Here is a 22,362-nt window from a genome sequence, read left to right on the forward strand (position 1 = left end):
GTCTGGATCTTAAGTTCTCAGAGAAACAAGCTGAGCTAACGTTAGCTGTAGCGTTGTTTGTCTGTTGGAGAAACACTGATTATTAATGTGAAACTGCTTGTGTGAGACCCCCTAGTGGCAGTACATATAAATTAGTATTTTTATTCATGACAATTGTTAAAAACTGAAAAAATGAGCCCTATAAGTTTTATTGATCACAATTATAAGTTACTTGCTAACTATATTTCACATAATCTCACTCATCTTTCTCATAAGTTGACAGCCAACTAACAGCTAACGTCCTTGCTTCTTCTAGAACCTGTGCGCTTTGTGAAAAAGCTGAAGGATATGACCTTTAGGGTTGGCCAGCCTCTGAAGCTTCAGGTTAAGTACACAGGCAGTCAGCACGTGTATGTGAACTGGACAAAAGATGGCAAGCCAATCTGGGCTTGCTACAAGTACAATGTCAAGACTACAGACAACTCCTGTGTCTTGGAGGTTCTCAACAGTGACAGAGAAGAGGCTGCTGGGAGATATTCCTGTGAAATATCCAATGCTAGTAGCTCTGCTATCAGTCATGCTCATATCAGACTAGGTAACCTCCTCCTAACATACTCAGTCACTGATTTTGCTAACAGTTCAGGCTACATGACATGACTAACACTGATGTTGCTTCTCTCAGAACCTGTGCGCTTTGTGAAAAAGCTTGAAGACACATCGTACTGTCTGAAAACTCCATTGTATCTAAAGTGCACATACACCGGCAGTCAGCAAGTGCACGTGAGCTGGATGAAGGACGGGAAGCCAATCTGGGCTTCGTACAAATACAATGTCAAGACCACAGACTCCACATGTGTTTTAGAAGTCCTCAACAGTGACAGAGAAGAAGCGGCAGGGCTCTATTCCTGTCAAGTTTCTAATGCAGAAGGTTCCACCGTGTGTGACGCGTATGTCGTTTGTAAAACCTCTAAGAAAGGTATAACCTCCACGACCCACCACAGCACTTTTTTTTTATATCATTCACTAACACTGAAAACATTTGAATCAAAAATGTGTCACATACATAGCCACAGAAATGTAATCCTACTCCCAGATTAGCTTCTGTTCAACCTGTTTTTGCTCCAAAGGGGGTGTCTTCCATCTGAAAAGCTGAAATAAGATTGGATGAACCATCTGTCTACCACTTCAACCTATCAGATTAACAAACCATATAACATAGTCAAATGTAACCAGTTGGGAGAAGAGTGAAAACATCTTTTCCATCGAGAAAAGCCATTCTGTTCCATGCTGTTCTGAAAAAAGACTTTAACTGATGCTAGCAGCATTTATGCTAACCTCTTTACCTTCTGTAACCATTGTTGTTTACGATCAAACAGTCCAATGCCCGTTGCCGTAGCTCCTGGTAGTTCCTCACAGAAAACTGATTGTTCCGAAGGGCATAGCTTGAACCCTGGCACGGTGGCGTGATCTCATAAATGATTAGGGGTCTCTGGTGGCCTAGGTCTTAAGGTGGCACAGTGATGTTTGTGTCTGGCCTTTTTAAGTTCAATGGAAGTTTTATGTCTACCTGGGCTTCATGTAGCTAAATCTAGAATGAAGAATTCACCCTCTTTGCTTGGATTCCACCGGGCATGGCTGTGATGCGTCCTGGCTGCACAGACAATTTCTCTCTTTCTTGACGATGCTTGTGATTCCACCAGAAGCACAGCAGTGCATTGCAGAAGCGTCCCAGAAGCATCTCTCCTATCTTCTGCGAGGAGAATATGCAGCTGGTCTATTTTTCACAGAAGAGCCGATTGCAAAGTCAGAAAGTCAGACAAAGCAATGGCATAGAGAATCTGGTCACTTTTCAAAATAAAACACTCTTTGCAGATCCCTGATTGTAAAACCAGACCAAGAGGAAACAATGTAACTGTGTTGCCTACTTACCTGCAGTAGAAGCACATAAATCAAAGAGCAATGTTCAAATCAACAAAATCTTAACAAAAAGCGAAACACTCTGCCTCTGAAATGCTCCTGGTGCGGCATGAAGCCATGTAGAGGATGGACCAAAATAGCTTCGCAGATAACGACGACGTTACAGAGCCGTGCCCGGTGGAATCAAGGTGTAAGATTCATGGTTTTCATCATGGACAGACAAATAACTTTAACAAACAAATGGAAGATACCTTCTATGAGTAAACACATGTGCAACTGAGCCTAGGGGAACACAAACTGTCCTGGGAGTAGGATGGAACTCTATACTATACTCTATAAGCCCTTCATATAATTAAATCAAAGCTAATTGAATTTCATCAGTAAATTATGATTCATATTTGCTTCTGCTTGCTCACAATTACCTTTGCATCTAACAACCATCACTGCTTCTCACAGAACCTGCTCGCTTCATCAGGAAGCTGGAAAACACCACGTTCCGAGTTGGCGAACCATTGACACTTAGAGTTGCGTTCACTAGTAGCCAAAGACTGAATGTGAGCTGGAAGAAAGATGGGATGCCAATCTGGGCCTCTTATCAGTACAACGTCAAAACCACAGATTGTGGCTGTGTGCTGGAAGTCCTCAACAGTGACCGAGAAGAAGCTCGTGGAAGATACACTTGCGAAATTTCCAACGCCGAAGGCTCTGATATCTGCCATGCTTATGTCAAACTAGGTAACACTAACCAACAATACAGTGCTTGTAGTTCTCATCATTCTCATCATTTCATGCATGAAATTAGTAATTTCTAGAGGTAACACGCTACTCACATAGCCAATGCTAGTAACCTTACCTTCATGTACAGGTACAAGTCCCTCCTTTCACATAGCCTCTCTTTCTACGCATGAGAACATCCACGGATACCTTTGGATACTGCGCAATCACATAGTCTTTCGTCCTCCACATGTAGAGATCAGTGGTTGTCATGACTCATTTCAACATTGCTTCTCCCAGAACCTGTAAGATTCGTGAAGAAACTGGAGGACGTCGACCATGAGCTGGGTAAACCGCTGAGGCTGGAGTGCACGTACACTGGCAGCCAGAGGGCGTACGTGACGTGGAAGAAGGACGACAAGCCGATCTGGGCTTCTTACCAGTACAACATCAAAACCACAGACTCGTTGTGCATTCTGGAGGTCCTCAACAGCGACAGAGCTGAAGCGGCGGGAAAATACACTTGTGAAATTTCCAATGCAGAAGGAACTGACACCTGTCACGCTCATGTTAAAATAGGTAACACAGTAACCAACAAATTTCCTCCCATCTAAACTCATTCTCCTCATGTGGTTCCAGTTACTAATGCTAACCTCTACTATAGTATTGTTAACCTTCCTGTGGTCCTGTGCTTATCGATAACGAAGGAATTTCGTAATGATGAAAAAGTCCTGGGTTACATTGTCGTTGTGTTTAGGGTGTTGTTGGGTTTATGGTTGGCGGATCCTGTGTTTGTTGGGTTTGGAAAGAAAAAGGTTTTTAAAAGGACCTTGAGAGCATGATTTCCATGTTGTTAAGGTTTGGTCAGATAAATATTTGCTTGCCTGAAAAATGGATTCATAGACAGGTAGCAGTATTTGTTAAAAGGATCAATATTTTGTATTTGTTCAATTTTGTGTTGCAGGTGTTTTTATGTTGTCTTGCATACTGTGGCTCTCTGTTTCCCCCAATGTAACAGGAAAGGCCAAGTGGCCTGGTGAATGATACTTCAATTTAAATTTCGGAACATTTCCAAATGTAACAACATGGCCTCATTTTTTTTCACTTTTTCCCTCACTAACAGAGCACAAAGTCCCTCCAAACTTCACCAAGAAGCCCTCTGAGTCCATGATGGATTCTGTGGGCAAGACGGTGAAGATGGAGAGTCGGGTGTCTGGTTCCCAGCCAATCACCGTCACATGGTACAAGGACAACAATGAAATCTACGGCTCTGACAAATACGATGTCAGCTTCAAGAACAACCTGGCCATGCTGTGTGTCAGAGACTCCTCCAGCTCTGACAGCGGTGTGTACACCTGCGAGGCCTCCAATGAAGCTGGAAAAGCTTCATGTCGGGTTTCTCTCTCCATCTCAGGTATGAGTGTGACGCATTATCTTCATTTGTTTTTTCAGTCATTAAGGCCTTTAGGTTTTGTTGTATGATCTTGAGATTGAAATGTTTCCAGGTAAAACCTTTCCCCTGAGAAACTGAGATCCATATTATCTCTATCTTGGTGCAATCATTCCACATTAAATTGATCTGGGTCTTTGCAAAATTTAGCCAATCAAAATTTAGCAAATGGCTTCCTTGAATATGTTTTTATTATTTTAGTACCCAGTCACACCAGAATAAGGCTACTCATCCTGGTGCTTTGTAAAACAGTGACTCCTTGTGACACTGGTTAGCGAGTTACTTTGGCTGCCAAGCTAACTGGCTTGTTAACAATTAGCTAACTACAATTTAGGAAGTTACATAACTTGGTTGCTGCGCTCTGCTCCGTGGAGAATATTTTGGTCTATTTTTGATGGAAGTCACAACCCACCCACGTCAAGCAGCACAGAGTAGATCGCATTGGCAGGAAGTCAGGCACAGAAATGTCATAGAGAATCCAATACATTTTCAAAATACAATTTATACTACATCAACATTGTCCTAGTCAGTCAGAGGCAGGTCAGAGGAGATTTGACACTATGAAACGGACAAGGCCTTGAATTTAATTAGGAATTTTGGGAGTGGAAGGGGAGGAGGTTATAACCTATTAATTAAGGACAAAATATACAAGTCAACAACATCAGGCAGGAAATATGCTCTGAAGACGCTCCGCTTCTGAAACCCTCTCGGTGGGATTTTAAGAAGCGCAGATGACTTAGCCAAACTGCGTTGCAGATGCAATGTCATAAAGCGGTGCCTGGTGGAATTTCATTGTTAGTCTGGTTTACCTCTAAAGGTTTGTGCTCCATAATGTTTCAGTGTTACTGTTTGAAAGTATCTGTAACTGTTCTGCTTCTTTCCCACCACTCAGAAACTAGCCAAGCTCCAAAGTTTGATGTCCCTCTGGAACCGGTGACAGTGAGCGAGGGCGAGAAGCTGAGCCTAAAATGCCACGTCAGAGGCACCCCTCCACTGACCATCCAGTGGATGAAGGACAGGAGGGAGCTGAAGTCCAGTGGAAACACCAGAATCACATTTGTTGGTGGGACAGCCTGTCTGGAGGTTAGCCCAGTCTCAAAAACTGACGGAGGGGATTACCTCTGCAAGGCCAGCAACGCTACTGGCAGTGACTTTTGCAAATCCAAAGTCACTGTGAAAGGTAATGTTTGTACAACCAGTTTTTTATTATGAACTATGACATTTTTCTTGTGACCAACATGTGTGATGACTGTTTACTACCTATATTTTATACTTTTTACACAATAAAGAACATGAAATACTTCCAGATTAGGTGGTAGCCCCTTAGAAATTGGACTGTTTTAATGACAGTTGAGCAGGTTTGAGGCTCTGATTGGGCTACTTGGTGTGACTCACCTCAATGATTTCTTTTCAGACAAAGGAGCCAAGGCTGCCCCCACAGAGGCTGCTGCCGCATCTGCTGCTGCCGCAGTCAAAAGGCTGGACAACCTTTTCTTCATCGAGGAACCTAAAAACATTTCTGTCACAGAAAGTAAGTAGACTGTTCGTAGACATCTGAATCTGAGGCTGTTTGTCCTGAGAGCTCTGCAGATTAACGTAAAATAGGAAAAGCATTACCAATCTCTAGTCATGATTGAGCTCTCACATTTGTTACACTTGGCCAGACTTTTCAGAACATTGCCAAGTCAACTGTTTTTATATCAATCAATCAGTCAGATTTTATTTGTGTAGCACTTTTCATACATTTATGAAATTTGTTATTTTAATCAATACGAACTCCATAACAGCACTCAATAAAAACATGAATTAAGGAAATGCTCTCATCAATTTACATTGAGAACATGTGAGGCAGAAAGAGAGAACTCTAAAAAAAAAGGATATAAAAAGTAATCAAATATATTAAAATATATAAATAGGTAAACAAGAAAAAAAAAGAAGAAATGAAACAAAACATACATAAAAAGATAAACAAGAAACATGTAGGAACAATTTGAACAAAAAACAAAATAGAAATGATCTGAATCTTGATAAATAGACTTATTATTTTTGTGTTCCTGTGTACAAGGAAAAAAATTTAAATAAAATATATAAGTATAATGAAGTCAGCTGTAGTTCCCTTTATGCTACTCATGCTACTCAACACTTGTTTTTTCTTTGCAGAGGGCACCGCAACTTTTATTGCCAAGATTGGGGGAGACCCGATTCCCAGCGTGAAGTGGATGAAGGGCAAATGGAGGCAGGTCACCCCTGGTGGTCGTATCTCCATTGAGCACAAGGGCCAGGATGCCAAAATGGAGATCAGAGAGGTGACCAAATCTGACTCTGGTCAGTACAGATGTGTCGCCACCAACAAACATGGAGAGATTGAGTGCAGCGCTGAGATGGAGGTCACCAAGAAGGAGGAAATGGAAGGAATTGGAGACATAAGGACAAGGCTGAAGAAGTAAGTTTACTGGAACTTTTCTTTGTGGATGATTTATTTCTTTATTTGTGGAAGTGCAGGCCAAGTTGACTGGTCTGCATACTGGTCTCTTTAACAAGAAGACACCTTTTCTGATTGTGTATTTAATATTTGTCAGGACTCCCTCGAAGCAGAAGAGTCCCAAGAAAGAGGGAGACATCGATATTGTAGAGTTGCTGAGAGGTCACGACCCCAAAGATTACGAGAAAATCCTGCGGGAGCATGGCATCCACGACTACCGCGCCATCCTGCAGGCCGTGGAGTTTCTCAAGAGGGAGAAGGAGATGCAGTCTGGAAAAGCGGTGAGACTATTAACTAATGCTGATGATGGTTCATCCCATGTTAGGATTAAAGTTTTGCTTTGAAGATACAGCTGCTTGAAATAATTATAATAAAAGACAAGGTCAGACTTTATTAATCCCTGTTACAGCAGAACAGAAACAAACTGAGACGTAAAAAAAACAGAACGAGAAAAGAAGAGGCTAGCGGTTTCCCAGTTTCCAGTCTTTTAGCTAAGATAAGCTAACATTCTTCTGGCTTTGGCTTCATATTTACAATACAGACATGAGTGTGGAATCAATCTGAACGTCTGACTCTCAACCAGAAAACAAGTGTGTGAACTATTTCTTTAAGTTAATTTCTCACAGTGGAAATTAGTAGAGTGGTGTAGTTACTCTATTAGAGTAACTAAGAGAGCAACAAGGAACACATTTCGCTAATGTTTCATTACAATGGTGTAGAAAGAGTTTAAGATGTACTCATTGTTGTCTTCCCCACCGCAGGAGGTGGAGCATGGTGGCCGGGTTGAGGAGGAGGACATGGCCCGACTCATCCAGCAGCTGGAGGGACGTGTCGGCACAGAGGTACCCAACACCAACCAACAACACTGTCGGTTTTACTTTGTAGCTTAAATCAATCACAGCATAATCAAACTGAATACTGCAGTGCATTGCCAAAAGTATCAATCAGGGGCAGGTAAAAGATATATTTTGCAAAAGCACAATAAGCTATTCATCATACGTTTTCATTAGATTTATAAAAAATGCAGAAATATGAAACATATGTAAAGAAACACATAAAACTACATAAATATTCTACATTTGTCACTTTAGACGCATTTCTCTTAAGTTTTTCTTTTATTTCTGGAAACTTTGGGATCTTTACTAGAATTTAAATAAAGTTCTGTAGATTTGCACAAAGTTTAAAGTAGAGTTGGTCCGGTACAAGTATCGGAAATGCCTCCGGTGCTTCCTAAAATGTGGTATCAGGTATCGACAAGTACATGTGTCCATGCATTAATCCAATACTACGTCATTTATTAGTATAGTATATACAAAACGGGATCCTAGCTGTGCCCTGTTTGCCATTTTTTTCCGAGGATAGTGAAGTCATGACCCACCCTGCATTGACTACAACAATGACAGCAATCATACAATCGGTACTCAGTATCGGAACAACATGGTATCGGAACATCTCTGGTCTAAAGTTTGACCCATAAGAGTTTGATGATTAAAACAGATTTTGACCCCTCAGCCCGTCTCTGTGATGGAGGACATCAGTGACCAGACGATAACCGAGAACCAGAGCGCCACCTTTGAGTGCTGCATCCGGATCAACTATCCGGAGATCACCCTCACCTGGTACAAAGGCACCCAGAAACTGGACAACAGCGACAAGTACGACATCAGCACTGTGGGCGACCGCCATTATCTGAAGATCAAGAACTGCCAGGTCAAAGATCAGGGCAACTATCGCGTGGTGTGTGGTCCTCACATCTCCAACGCCAAGCTCACTGTCACAGGTAAGAGTCTGAACTTCCTGTCCAGGCTGATGGACACCTGTCTGTACGTCTGTGACATTTCCTCAGGTCCCACTCCTTTATTTTATTATTTATGAGGAGCTGGTTACAAGACAGGTGAGCAGTACGACTTCACCCTAACCAAACTCAAACTGACCTCTTTGGACCTGCCGGGTCACATAAGATGACTTTATTTCTGTTTTGTGGATTTCTGTTTTCTGTTTTTGTTCTGTGTTTCTTTCATATTTAACTTCAATCAAAGAAAATCTCCCACAAGAGTCTTAATATATAAATAACAAAATGAAACACATCAAATAATCAATGTTATAAACTAACATGAATCTAATATTGTGAAATCAGGAGTTAACTCTGATTGTCTGGTTTTAGCCGACCAAATTCAGTTCACTAAATGCATCAGAAGCATCGAGGTCAATGAACGCCACTCTGCCACCTTTGAGTGCGAGTTGTCCTTCGACAACGCCACCGTCACATGGTACAAAGATGCATGGGAGCTTAAAGAGAGCCCAAAATATAACTTCAGGACCGAGGGCCGACGGCACTTTATGACCATCCGCAACGTAACACCGAAGGACGAAGGTTAGTTTAAAAAGTAAATTTGAACTATATTTTTCACTCTGGAGAGATACTTACTTCCTTCAAAGCTCTCAGTGATATTATAAAAGAAAGAAAAAGGTACAGAGAATGAAATTAAATGTTTCATTCTGCTTAACTTATATTTAAGAGATTTTGGCTGCATAGAGCTGACAAATAAAAAATAAAATAATTTGTTTTTTTAATTTAGTTTTTAGAATTTAGTTTGGGGCCAAACCAGCTGATGATTATTTTATAATGTGCAAATATGCATATAAGTTAAGTTAATATGTATTAACTTATTAATCTGTTTAATATTCTTCTTATCTACCTTGGTCAACTTCCTCCTTTGCTGTACTTAGATATGCTACGTGCTAGGCTAATCAATGTTGAAAAGACAACCACACACACACACACACACACACACATATATATATATATATATAGTAGATCTTAAGTTGGCTACAAAATCCTAGCTACAGTATCTAACTAGCTGATCTACATCAGTTGTTAGCTAGCTAGTTACATCCAATAACAAATGTTAGAAAAATGCTAGCTACCTAACAATTGATGTAGATTAGCCAGCTAGTTGGCCGAGGCTTGCTCAACTGTTATTGGAGCACAGAGCAAAAAGAGGCGGGATTTAAGAAGGGGGTAAAATAAGAATATTAAACAGATTAATACGTTAATTTGTACTGCCTTTAAATTAAATGAAACGTTTTGGACTTAGAGAGGTCCTTAATGATGACAGATGAGATGTAACTGGCTCAAAGGGCCGGTCACACCAGCATTTAAAGTACTGAGTTGCGGAGGTAAAGAAAATAGACTCAAACCTTTTGTGTCAACTTCAACTTTAGTGAATTTTTAAACATGAATTCAGTCAAACAAATACATTGTCTTGACTAGGGCAGAAGTTATTTTCATTATCGATTAATCTGTTAGTCAATTTCTCGATTAATTGATTAGTTTTTTGGTCCATAAAATGTCAGGACATCATAATGCTAACACAGCTAACAAAGTTCGCCCTTCTAAGGTAAAAACTCTCTTTATAAACGATGAGCAACTTGAATAATGTCTCCACTCCGTCAGGCGTTTACTCGGTGATCGCTCGTTTGGAGCCAATGGGAGAAGCTCGAAGCACAGCTGAGCTTTACCTGTCGGGCAAAGGTGTGTACGTTTTATCTCACAGCTAAAACACTAAAGTTACTCTAAGTTAGCGGTTATAATAACATTTTGTACCTTGTCCTTTTACAGAAATTGGGTTAGGAAAGGTTCCTCAGGGTGAGTATTTTTTAACAGCTAATATCCTGATGACAGTAAAACTGAACATGTCTTCAGGCTGAACCCACTGGCAATTTCTATATTGTCATTCCTGGTCAGATTCAATCAGATTCCCCTTGAAATCAATGAAGCGAGGCAGTAGAAACATTGCCACTTTTGTCCATGGGGAGCGCCAGAATCAACACTTAACGAAAGTTCCTCATTCCTGCTTTAATTAAAGTCAGATTGAAATAACATCCTGAGACAAGACGAACTCAAATTTAACAAATAAAACATATCTTATCAGCAGGTTGGTGAAATTATTACAATTTCATTATTAAATGGAAGAAATGTGAAGTTTTACTGTCATTCTACACGTTTAAAAAAATATATTTTTCCCGTAAAGTTCAAAATTAACAGAAGATGTATTTGTGGCTAAACCTTCAGACGTCCCAGACACATCAGTTCATGTTCCAGAGACAGCTTCTATGGTTTTTAGAGGTGAGTCTGGGACCGTTTCTACCAATCAAACTTTAACACAACTTCACTCAGCTTCTTTCATTCATAAATGTCTTTTTCTACCAAAAGATTCCTCTGAATTTTATCACTATGAAGAAAGAACAGAAGTGAAAGGTACAAAAAGTTGTGAATTGTGAAATTAGCACTAACTATCAACACTTTTAAGTCTTACTTTGCGTGAAGAAACAGTTTTCTGCATTTCATCCATCAACATTAAACATGAAACTTTCTAAAATTTAACCTTCATCTTCTTCATCCTTTAACTCTCATCTTCAATAACCGTGTGCTCATTTTGAACTCAGTGAATATTAATTCAGCCATCATCCCTCAACTCAAATACCAACTCAACATATGAACTTCGATAACATTTAATTCACAGTCTGTAAATATATTTTAAATGTCACTGAATGGAAATAAATGTACAGAAGATGATTATGGCCGTGTGATTATTATTAAGTCTGAGATTAATCTTGAAATTATGAGATTATTCAGACATTTAAACACTGAATTATTATTATTATTTATATAAATCTAGTGCTCGACTGATCTATCAGCCAATATTGGCCTATCATAGACATTTCGTAACCATATAGTATTGGTGTATGGTTATGTTATTAGTCAGAGATTACAGTCAAAAATCCTGACTTTAATTGAAATTAGAAATGTATCTCCTATACAAAAATCGAAATCTGAAGTCAGATTTTTGTAAATTAAAGCCAGAACTTTTTGAGTCTGAGGTTAGTCCGAGTCTGAATCCTGACTTTTATGTTGGACGTTTCTGAACTAATTCTCATTATTCTCATTATTCTTAAATTTAAATTACAAATTCTAGAGTTTCAGAGTCAGAATTAGTTGAGTTTAATCCCTAAATTATTGTTCGACATAATCCTCTTCTGCACAAACTGTGCAGTGATGAAACATTTGAACACAGATCTCTAACAGCTGATTATCCTTCAATGATCTACTGTAGCTTCTCAAAGTCTGACAGTTCAAGAAGAGACGGTTTCTGTTCGGTTCTCCTCCGTCACAGGTATCAACATTATTCTGTTCTATAAAATAACTCCATCATCAATATAAACCCTGTCATCCCTCTGTCTGTCTGTCTGTCTGTCTGTCTGTCTATAAACATCTCTTATACGTCTGTCTGTTTGTTGTGTTCATCATTCACATTTTCTCTCCTTGTTTCTTCATCGATTGTTCATTTACAGTTAATCCACTTCATTTCCTCTTTGATAACTTCTGATAATTAAAGACCTTCGTCGGTCCTCACGTATCAGTCAGGTTGATTTTTTCTAAGTTCACTTTTCTTCTTTACCAGAAGAGAAAAAACCTGTGGAAGAGATTGTTGAGAGGACTCTGATAAGAGAAGAAGTCCCTAAAGGTATAATTACTTTTTTAAAAAGGCAAAGGGCTCCTGGCTGTTACACAGAGCTTGTGGCTATAACGAACTCTGCTAGCCGCCATGTTTGTTTGTCCAGTTTAAACGCTTCACGCCAGCAGCTGCTGCTCATAGAAGCTTTTCTCTCCGACGGTGTTTGTTTTTGTCATATATGATCCGTTGGTCTGTCTTCTACTTCCGTGTTTCATCCCTCTTATTAATGTTTGTTGACCCAGACTCACCTCTCTGACGCTCTTATTAACCCTCACTAGAGCTTTCTGTACAGTAGGTGGCAGAAAGTAGAGTAGAGCTTGGCTGATGTAGTTTTAATGTGAACTTTCTTGATCTTTCAAGTTCCTGAGGTTCACAGGAGACCAGAGGAGAAACCCTCTGAGCCTGCAGCTCCGCCTCCAGCTCCAGCCAAAGGTATCTGCAAATACCTCTTCTTACTCCTACCACTGTCTGTCTGTACCTGTTATATTCTCTTATTTATGTACCGTGTGTCTGGTTTTTGGACCTTTCTTGTTTGTTCCTTTCTTCATTTATTTGTTTCTCTTAAAGACCTCACAGTGAGAGTCTTGATGTTAGCATGTATCTTGGTCAGAAAACTGAAACTCATGATAATATTTTAAAGTACCCGAAGCAAAGAAGCCGCAGCCTGAAGTCGTCGCTCTGCCTCAGCGTGAGGAACCTCCGGCCCCAAAAGGTAATGTTTATTATTTTGTTATTGTCGATTATTTTCTTTGTTTGTGATCTTAGAGAGTCTGTATTGGCTCACAGTCTTGATTCTTCATATAAAATATTCAAAAAAGGGTGGATTTATATTGCATCAAAAATTGCAAAGGCATTTTTGTAAAGGTAGTATTTTTTTATTTAACACATTTACATACTTTTTTACATTTTTAATTGTTGATGTGCAATGTTAAAATAATTGCAAAAATAGACATAAATGGACTTTTTTTCTTGATTCTTTACAGATTTTGTTTAACAAAATTCATCCTCATCTTTCTATTTTTAATTCTTGACACATAATGCAAAAAGAAATGGAACACAAACCTACTTCTATTACACTACACATTACACTAAAAATAATATAAATTATATTAATATCAATACATTTTTTTCAAATGTTTTGGATATTTTTAATTTTTTTTTAAATATTTCATTTTTATAGTTAATAGTATTTATATATAAGAATTTTTATTTATTTATACATACATGTATACAAGTACAAATGTTTTGACATTTTTCTCTTAAAATCCATCAATCATATCATTAATATCTTTATCAAATAAAACTGAAGATGAAGATGAACTTCACCTTAAGATTTCTTCCTAAAAGCTGTTTGTATAACTTAATGTTGTCTAAAGTGATTCTGCTGTGAGCGTTCTTACAATGCATAAATAGCATTGTACTCTTGGCTGTTCGTCTGTCAGTTGTTTGGTTGTTTGTCAGTCTGTCTCTGATATATTGTCTGTATATGTTATATTTTCCTTCTTTGACCCCTTAAACTCTTGAAGCTGTGTGTGCTCTATGTTGACTCACAGTAATATTTCTCTGTTAACCTTGAAGAACCTTCAGTATACATCAAACCAGAACCAGAACAGGACAAAGTGACCGTTCACAGAAAGGTCACTCCTGAACTGTATCAACCTACAGTGGAGTCAAAAACGGTTCCGCATCAGCCTAAGGTGGCGGCTCAGAAGCCGGCAGCACCTGAGCCGAAAATTAAGCCTGAACCCAAAGCACCGAAAGTTGAACCTGCCAAGAAAACACCAGAAGCCCCTGAACGGAGAGGTAAAGTAGTGAACAATTTGCATTGATCAGCTGCAAAAACATTGTTTTACAGTATATCTTTCTTCTTGTTATGTTTGTGCTGCTGTGATCAATGTGTATAACTCTTTAATGTGTTTGTGTAAACCTTGAATCTTCACTGCTAACCTCTTAATTAACATTGTCTAATGTATATTTGGCTATAGCTTTCTATATAATCCCTCTACAGTCTAACTCTAGACATTACTGACATAGCTGTAGTGTACTGATAATAAACCTCACACCTTGTTCCTACAATAACCTCACATTAAATGTAGAGTAAATGAAAAACTTTTAATGTTCTCCAGCTGTAGCCAAACCAGAGCAACTTGTAGTTCAGCCAGTTGCTGCCAAGATTACCTCAACAAAGACTGAAGATAGTTTACCAAAAGGTATTGGAAGGACAGTGTTTTATCTCATCTTTGAACTCTTTGATATGTGTTGTTATTATGTCATGTGGTTGGTTTCTGTAATTGTTAGGGTTTTATGTTCTCAGATTGTCATTTTGTGCTTAACACTCGTTAGAGTGGATGTTGAAGTCTTAATGGTTACCAGCAGGTTAATGAACATATTGTATATATAATGTTCTTTAAAGCACCAGAACTACCAAAGCCTGAAGCACCTGTAGTTCACCCAACTGCAGCCAAGGTTGCTCCCACAACACCGGAACATCTTCCAGCTAAAGGTATTGATTGTTGACCTTTGAAAGCCTCTTATATCCTAATTCAGACTTTGAATTCACTCGTTTAGAGTGTAATCTTTGTTAGACTTGGTCATTACTTGTAGGTTAAACAATACATAATGTTCTCTTAAGTGCAAGATGTACCCAGACCAGAAGAACCCAAGGCCACTCCACCCAAGGCTGAAGCTGTTCCAACTAAAGGTACTGCAGAGATGCTCTTAACAGGTTTCTTTGCTGTGCTCTTATGTTTTCTGTTTGTGTTGTTTCTCATGTTTTAAGTTTGTTTAGTTTTATCATGTTTTACGAAATTGATATTTCCAAAATACCTTCTTTGATGATCTTTGAGCATGCTAAGCACTCGTTAGAGTGTGACTTTTTTCAAAATTTGGTTAACAAGATAATAATCTTATAAACAAATGTTCTTCAAAGTTGTCCCAGAACCAAAGACATCTGAACCTTCAAGAAAACCACATCTGCTGGCTAGTAAACCTGAACCAGAAGCACCGAGGTATATCTGTCAAACAAAACCAGAAGAACGGAAGATGGTCCTGGAAAAACCTAAAAAAGTTTTGGAAGAAATGAAGAGCATTGCTGAGGTGCCTCAGAAGGTTCAAGAAACACCAAAACGGGTTCCTGAAGAACCCAAGAAAGTACAAGAAGGAACAGAGATGGTTCCTGAAGCACCAAAGAAGTATCCAGAAACACCAAAGAAGCTTTCAGACACACAAAAGAAGGTACCAGAAGAACCAAAGAAGGTCCCAGAAAAACCTAAGCAGGTTGTAGAAGAAACAAAGACAGTTGCTGAGGTGCCAAAGAAGGTTCAAGAAACACCATTTAGGGTTCCTGAAGAACCCAAGAAAGTACTAGAAGAAACACAGTTGATTCCTGAGGCACCAAAGAAGCTTCCAGGAATACCAAAGATGATCCTAGAAGAACCAAAGAAGTTTCCTATAACACACAAAATGGTTACAGAGCCACCAGTAGAGCTGGAGAAAAGTCTAGAGGCTCCGAAATTAGTAACAGAAGAACCAGAGCTACACCGCAGAGCACCAAAACAAACAGCAGATTTGGAAACACCAAAACAAATTCTTCAGGCTAAAAAGCCTCAGCAAAAAGGTAGATATGTCTGCAAACATGTGTTTGAACATCTTATTAACTAATTCCTGCTTATCTTGATCTAATTTTCAAAACTTTTGTCCTGATGTCTGTTCTGTCATGTTGACTGTTTGCTACATCATATCAATTATCAAAACAGTAAAACAGAGGGAGATACCACAGGAAACAACAGCACTAGCTAAACCAAAGCTGGAGACGGGTACACCCATCAAAGGTATGTTCGGACTTGCAAATGTTTCTCAGATAATTTTAGAAAGTCAGCACATCAGATTCTTGTAGTTTGGCTGGTATTTATTTATCTCTGAAACCAGATGAGGTTATTACATCTGGAAAAGATTCAGTCCAGCAAAATTCTAAAGATATTCCACAGCAGAGAGGTAGTGATTCATAACACCTGCAGTGCAGTTATAAAATGAGGATCACAGTAGAATGTACACCACACTGATATCTGTGTTTTTGTGTCTTGATTATTTTTGTCTTTTGCTGTTTTCCTCTTGGCCACCGCTCCATGGTGCAAATCTTCAATCTTGGGTGATATCTTGATAATTGCAGCAGTTCCCTTGAAGACTGACCTTAAGCAAACAACAGATGTACTTGAATACAGCAGGGAGGCTTCTCTAAAGAGGGGTCAAGTAGAAAGAATTTCTCTGGAAGATGAAGTTGGACATAGGCAAGAACAAGTCAGCACATATGAAAGGGGAGTGGAGTTCAGGGAGTCCATCGTGAGAGAAGAAACCACTTTGAAAAGGGAAATAAGACAAGAAATGGTTCTTGCAAAAGATGAGGCTTTTACATGGTACAGTGAAGATCAGCATGTTGAGCCATTAGAGGACATTGAACTAACATGCTCAGAATATGAGTCTGAAAAACTGGAGAGCACTGAATCTCAGGATGATGAAGCCTTTGTTCCAGAGGACAAAGCAGTAGACCTGAGAGAAGAAATTTCTTTAAGGGAAGCTGCCCTTCTTCCATCAAAGAGAGTCGCACCACCTGAAATGACTTGTCCCACAAAGAAAGACGTTTTTGGATTGACAGTCAAAAAAGAGGTACTGGCTTACAAGAAACCTCAAGAAAGAAAGTTAAAGGAAGCTGACATTCCTCTAACATATGCAGAGCACAAAGAAGTAACTGAATCATTTGTACCAAAACATCATGAAGAAATTGAAAAAGAATTTGTGTCTCTAATGGAGGATCTTGTTAAACCTAAAATCTCTGCTACATCTAAAGAAGTCACTGTACCAAAGAAGCCAGTAATACCTAAAGAAGTAACTCTTGTGAAGCAAGCTGAAGTGGAAGAAGTTGCATCTGTAAGAGCCATGCCTCGTAGAGAAACCGTTTCACCTCAACCTGACCAAGACTTACCTCAGATTCTTCCCAAAACTATTCCTTCTCATCCTGCAACAGCTGTTCCTCCAAATCAAAAAGCAAAAACAACTAAAAAGAGGGAGTCTCCAAAGGAAGAAATCAAGACAACTTCTAAAGCTGCTGAAAAAATGTATCTTAAAGACATTGTACCTTTGGAGAAACCAACTCGTGTGTCAGAAAAACTGTCTTTTGAAGAACGTGTAGCAGCAGTGTCACCTCCAGTTCCAGCTCGAATTCCTTCAACTGAGAAAGTAGTTTGTCCTGAGGAAGAAATTCCACCACCACAACAAAGTGTTCTGCCTACAAAGAAGACATTCCCTCCACTTCCCAAAGCAGTTGTTGGTCCTAAAGAAGACTTTTCCGCTGAGGAAGTGAGTCTTCCCAAGAAACCTATCACTAAAGACAAGGTTCCTCCAACTAAACAATCTCAAGTTCCAACAGAAAGAAAACCTCTTCTACCTGAAGAAACTTTTCAATCGAAGAAACCCACCTGTCTGGCACAAAAGATAATCACCCCCAAGGTGGATTCCTCTAAAGAAGCGAGAATTACCACAACTAAACCTCCACCAATAAGAGAAGATGACAAGAAAGCAACGGGAACACAGGACACTGAACAACAAACTCTTCAGAAAGGTATTCTTTCTTCTTTGAGCCGCACAGGCTCATGATCGCCATAAGATCAACCCCTCTTTAAATATTTACTGCACTCACACACATCTTCGAATATGGTCTTGAGTAACAAGAAAAGATGGTACATTTTGCATTAATCTTCATATCATTAGAGTAAGCTGTCTTCGTCCGTTGGTTGTTATGTCACCACTCTACGAGTTGCGCTTTGTACTGAAGAAACTTTCTTGGTCTATTAACATCTTTCATTGTTGAGTTCATCAGTTGACATTCTTTCACATCTCTAATCTTGTCAACTTCTTCTACTTGTTTGTGATGTTTGGAGTAATTCATGTCTAAATCATCTTTAATAAGTCTTGATTGACCATGTTGTTGTCTTGGTCGTGATCTTGGCATCTTGTATTCCCAAAGTGTCTCCTCCAGAGGAAAAGAAACCATCTGCAACAGCACCGCCTCCTCCTCCTCCTGCTCCTGCAGCCAAAGTTCCTCCTCCTACAGGTAGTCTGTTCAGTTTGTACTTTCCTCATCTTTGCTGGCTCATCAAGAGTCAGCCATGTTGTTTTTCTTCGTGTCCATTTGTTTGTGTTGTTCTTATTGTCTGTCTTGTCTTCAGGTTTCCATATTTTTAACTTTGCTCGTTTCGTTTGAATTACTGTTTTCTTGGTTATGATCTTGGCATCTTGTATCCCCAAAGTATCTCACCCAGAGGAGAAGAAACCATCTGCACCAGCACCAAAACCTTCACCTCCTCCTCCTGCTCTTGCAGAGAAAGTTGCTCCTCCTGCAGGTAGTTTCTTCACTTGGTTACCTATGTTGTTGTAAATGTCTGTATGTTTACTGTTTTTTTCTTGCTGGCTAATCAAAAGTTGTCCTTGTGGTTTTCTTTTTCCTTATTGGCCATTTAATTTGTTGCCTACAGTGTCACCAATCTTATCTTGCATTGTTTCAGTGCAATAGTCGGTCTTGATTGTCCATGTTGTTGTCTTGGTCGTGATCTTGGCATCTTGTATTTCAAAGTGTCTCCTCCAGAGGAGAAGAAACCATCTGCACCAGTACGAAAGCCTTCAGCTCCGGCTGCTCCTGCAGCCAAAGTCGCTCCTCCTCCAGGTAGTTCTTTCAGTGTGTTTTGTGGTATTGAAATATACTGTCTTTTGTTTGTGTTACCATGTTAGAAATCCTCCACATTGTCTGGTTCTGTTTTTGTAACAGATTACTTTCTATCTGTTTTATTCATGTGTACTTGTCTTCATTCTTCACATATTTAATCTGTCCTTTGTTTCTTGTTACTTTCATACCTTTTCTTGGTTATGACCTTTGGTATCATGTACTTGTAAGTGTCTCCTCCAGAGGAAAAGAAACCATCTGTACCAACACCAAAGCCTCCAGCAGAAAAAGTTGTTCCTACTGCAGGTAGTTTCTTCTGTTTGTCATCCATGTTGTTTAATTCCCTGTTTGTCTCAACTTAAAGAAATCTGTTGGTCTGAATTCTTTAAATGTGTCTGTTATGTTTTAGTATATGTCAGTTGATGCTTGTTTACCAGATCTTTGCCAGTGATTTAATCAAGTTGGCATTCTTGTAGCTCAAGTTGCACCGGTGGAGAAGAAACCCTCTCCACCAGCCGCAAAGGCTGAACCCTCTCCTGTATCACAAAAAATCTCTCCGCCTGAAGGTAAAATCTCTTCTGTAACTTTATGTATTTTGTTCTCTTCTGTTTGTTTGTCTCTAGAAATGCATGCACTGTCTAATTCTGTCTAGATATGTTTGTCTGATGTTTTTATAAATGGAAAAAAAATATTTTCCATTCTCTAATCCATTCCAAGTCTTTTATATTAACAATATCTGTTGAATGAAAATAAAAATATCTCTTGGTATATCTGGAGTTACTTCACTGTAACTTACACAGAAAATCATGTTGAATAAAACCTGATAAAGTTATTGCATTCAGAGCTCAGAAATAAAAACAAAAGTAAATGCATGCCAAACCTTCTGTCTAAAAAAAAGAAAAACCCTTCTTTGTCTTTGATTTAGCTTTTGTTCTAACACTGTTTGTATTGTGTATACTTAAATTGATCTTATTTAAATTGTTGCAGACAAGGAACCAGTTTCAGCACCTGGACCAACTAAAGGTATAAATATTAACATCTTCATTTTAAAATGGCAGTAAAATAATACATATTGCTATGTTAGTTGTTGTCTCATAAACTAGATGTTTTTTGTATATATATTTAAGTGGTGTGTGAGTCCTGAGTTGTAAAAATGTCAGCTGAAATGTTTAGTTCCTGTATGTCTGTATGTGAATGTTATAAAAGGTGTATTTACTGCCTCAATCACAGTGCCACCTCTTAAGCAAAAGGGTAAGATTCCTGTTCAGGAAGCAAAAACACCTGAATCACCTAAATTGAAGAGTAAGTTCACCAGAATACCCAAGGAGAAGGAAGCAGAACCAGAGGTCATTACGCTGAAAAAGGTTCCAGTGAAACCTCCAGAGCCCGAGAAACAAGTTGTAACTCATATGGCACAGGTGACGAGGCATCACGATCTGGAGCTAGCGGTTCATGGACTTCACGACAGAGAAGATCGTGAGATAACAACACTTGGAAGAACTGAACGAGTCTTCACTGCTGAGGAGGAGACAGTTCAGTTAGGCTTTTTTGAAGAAGTTGAAAGGGTTACAGTTGTACAGAAAACCGAGAAAGAAGGATGGACAAGAACCCCAAAAGCACAGAAGGAGGAAGAACTCGAGGTGCCAAATGTAGATAAGAAGAAAATAACTAAACTGCCAAAGGCGGATGAGCAGAAAGAATCAGTCAAACTAAAACCATTTGAAAAACCAGGAAAACCAGAAGAAAAACCACAACAGATAAAGCTAAAAAAGGTGCCAACTAAGCCCAAAGAGCCTGAGAAGGAAGTCATAACTCAAGTTGAAGTGACAAGACATGATACCGAACTGACTGTTCAGAAGCTTCATGACAGACACGATCGAGAGGTAATAACAGTCGGAAGAACTGAAAGAGTGTTCACTGCAGCTGAAGAAGCATCTGAACTTGGTCAGATGGAGGAACCTGAAAAGATAGAAGCAGAAAATGAGAAATCGAGATGGATAAGAACCCCTAAAGCACCGAAAGATGGAGAACCTGAGCCTGATTTAACTAAAAAGAAAATAAAGAAATTGCCAAAGAAAGAGGAGGAGCCAGAAGTAGTGACACTGAAACCATTTGAAAAACCTCAGAAACCCGACGCCGCTGAACCTCCAACAGCTAAGACAGAAGGTGAAGCTAAGACAGATACTGAACGCACTCCATTCAAGAGAGCTGAGACACTACAGAAAGATCAACCTACCGCTGCTGTAAAGCACAGAAAAGATAAAGACGCTCCCTTGACGAGTCCAAAGTCAACTCCTGATGTCAGCAACGACCAAGAGGAGTTCCCGCAGAGGACAAAGGTTAATAAAGTACCCAAAGACGAAGAACCTACAGCTGCCGACAAGCTTTGCGGAAAACCTAGAATTATTTCAACTCCAGATAAAGAGAAAGAGCAGGTTGTGTTGAAGCCTTTCACCAAAGTCGGCAAGCCGGAAGAAAAGCCAGATAAAACATCTGAGGAAGAAAAAAAGAAGCCTGTGGACACAAAGGTACCCAGTCGAACTCCAAGGGATGAATCTCCTAAAGAACCAAAGGAAGAGCAGCTTAGGAAAGTTGAAGCGTCTAAAAAAGAGGATGAGAAACCTCGGGAGAAAGAGGAGCCAGCTGTTCCACCAAAGAAACCCAGTCCATTAGAAAAGAAAGAAGCTGAGAAAGAGATCCCACAAAAACAAACAGATACATTAAAGAAAGGTATTGAACTCAAAAAGACTCCTTCCCCAAGAGTGGGTAAAGACAAGATCGAAGAAGTAAAGTCACTTAAACCTATTGAGCAACTGAAGAAGGTCGAGCTAAAAAAGACTCCATCACCAAAAGTTGATAAGCCAAAACCAAAGGAACTGGAGCAAGTCCCCATTGAGAAGAAATTAAGTGCTGAAAAAGTCAAAAGGATTCCCAAAACGGTGTCACCAAAAGACTCCATTGAAGCTGTAACACTCAAAAAGGTCCCAAAGAAGCCATCACCAGAGGAGACAGAATCGGAGAAGCCCGGTAAAGGACGGATCCCCCTGGTAAAGGAGGTTTCTCCTGGAGCTGTGCAGATGAAGAAGGTGCCCACTCAGCCAGAGGAGGAGGTGTTTGAAGAGGAGGCAGAAGAAATGGAAGGTGGCGAAGAAGAGGAAGCCTGGGGCTGGGAGCTGGTTCCCATGGAGGACTGGGAAGGTGAAGGGGTGGATGGGGCGTTGGAGACTCCAGGCATGCCCGGCAGTAAACGAGGTGAGATGAAGGCAAACTCCTCAGCTGATGACATTGGAGCCACCTCATCCATCTCAGATGACTCATCTAATCCTCATCACATCCCTTTTTAATCACTTTATTTGAGCCATTAGTTCATCTAGAGCTCATGTATTTATCTGTCTGTATTTGTCTGTCCATCCACTGTGATGTTCTTATGTTGTCCATCATATAATGTCATCAAATGTGTCATCAACATAAATCTTCAAATGTTGCATGTTCGTCTTCATCAACGTTCATGTCATTCACTATAACTTCTAGTCTTCTGCATCGTCTTCCATCAATGTTTGTCGCATTATTCATCCATTTGTCAAAGATT

At 39.5% G+C, this 22,362-nt stretch overlaps 1 protein-coding gene across 30 annotated transcripts in view; it reads left to right on the top strand.

Moving 5' to 3' along the window:
• LOC118338832 (titin-like) overlaps nucleotides 1–22,362 on the top strand; it is a 176,484-nt gene that overhangs the window by 53,269 nt on the left and 100,853 nt on the right. For 10 of the 30 annotated variants that reach the window (XM_035676237.1, XM_035676206.1, XM_035676210.1 and 7 more), the window contains 24 exons: nucleotides 3,734–4,024; nucleotides 4,953–5,240; nucleotides 5,475–5,591; nucleotides 6,221–6,503; nucleotides 6,640–6,823; nucleotides 7,304–7,384; nucleotides 8,055–8,322; nucleotides 12,008–12,070; nucleotides 12,422–12,493; nucleotides 12,702–12,773; nucleotides 13,640–13,864; nucleotides 14,188–14,271; nucleotides 14,475–14,564; nucleotides 14,694–14,762; nucleotides 14,991–15,677; nucleotides 15,817–15,891; nucleotides 16,230–17,675; nucleotides 18,081–18,167; nucleotides 18,364–18,456; nucleotides 18,687–18,776; nucleotides 19,005–19,079; nucleotides 19,250–19,339; nucleotides 19,761–19,796; nucleotides 20,004–22,025. In XM_035676237.1, coding sequence (XP_035532130.1) covers nucleotides 3,734–4,024; nucleotides 4,953–5,240; nucleotides 5,475–5,591; nucleotides 6,221–6,503; nucleotides 6,640–6,823; nucleotides 7,304–7,384; nucleotides 8,055–8,322; nucleotides 12,008–12,070; nucleotides 12,422–12,493; nucleotides 12,702–12,773; nucleotides 13,640–13,864; nucleotides 14,188–14,271; nucleotides 14,475–14,564; nucleotides 14,694–14,762; nucleotides 14,991–15,677; nucleotides 15,817–15,891; nucleotides 16,230–17,675; nucleotides 18,081–18,167; nucleotides 18,364–18,456; nucleotides 18,687–18,776; nucleotides 19,005–19,079; nucleotides 19,250–19,339; nucleotides 19,761–19,796; nucleotides 20,004–22,025 — 6,888 coding nt within the window. The remainder of the gene's footprint in view (nucleotides 1–3,733; nucleotides 4,025–4,952; nucleotides 5,241–5,474; nucleotides 5,592–6,220; nucleotides 6,504–6,639; nucleotides 6,824–7,303; nucleotides 7,385–8,054; nucleotides 8,323–12,007; nucleotides 12,071–12,421; nucleotides 12,494–12,701; nucleotides 12,774–13,639; nucleotides 13,865–14,187; nucleotides 14,272–14,474; nucleotides 14,565–14,693; nucleotides 14,763–14,990; nucleotides 15,678–15,816; nucleotides 15,892–16,229; nucleotides 17,676–18,080; nucleotides 18,168–18,363; nucleotides 18,457–18,686; nucleotides 18,777–19,004; nucleotides 19,080–19,249; nucleotides 19,340–19,760; nucleotides 19,797–20,003; nucleotides 22,026–22,362) is intronic. The other 20 variants (XM_035676218.1, XM_035676215.1, XM_035676209.1 and 17 more) reach the window with 20 other exon arrangements.

The sequence above is a fragment of the Morone saxatilis genome, unplaced genomic scaffold (assembly GCF_004916995.1).
Source record: "Morone saxatilis isolate NCDOM2014 unplaced genomic scaffold, NCSU_SB_2.0 Contig5, whole genome shotgun sequence".
Taxonomy (NCBI): domain Eukaryota; kingdom Metazoa; phylum Chordata; class Actinopteri; family Moronidae; genus Morone; species Morone saxatilis.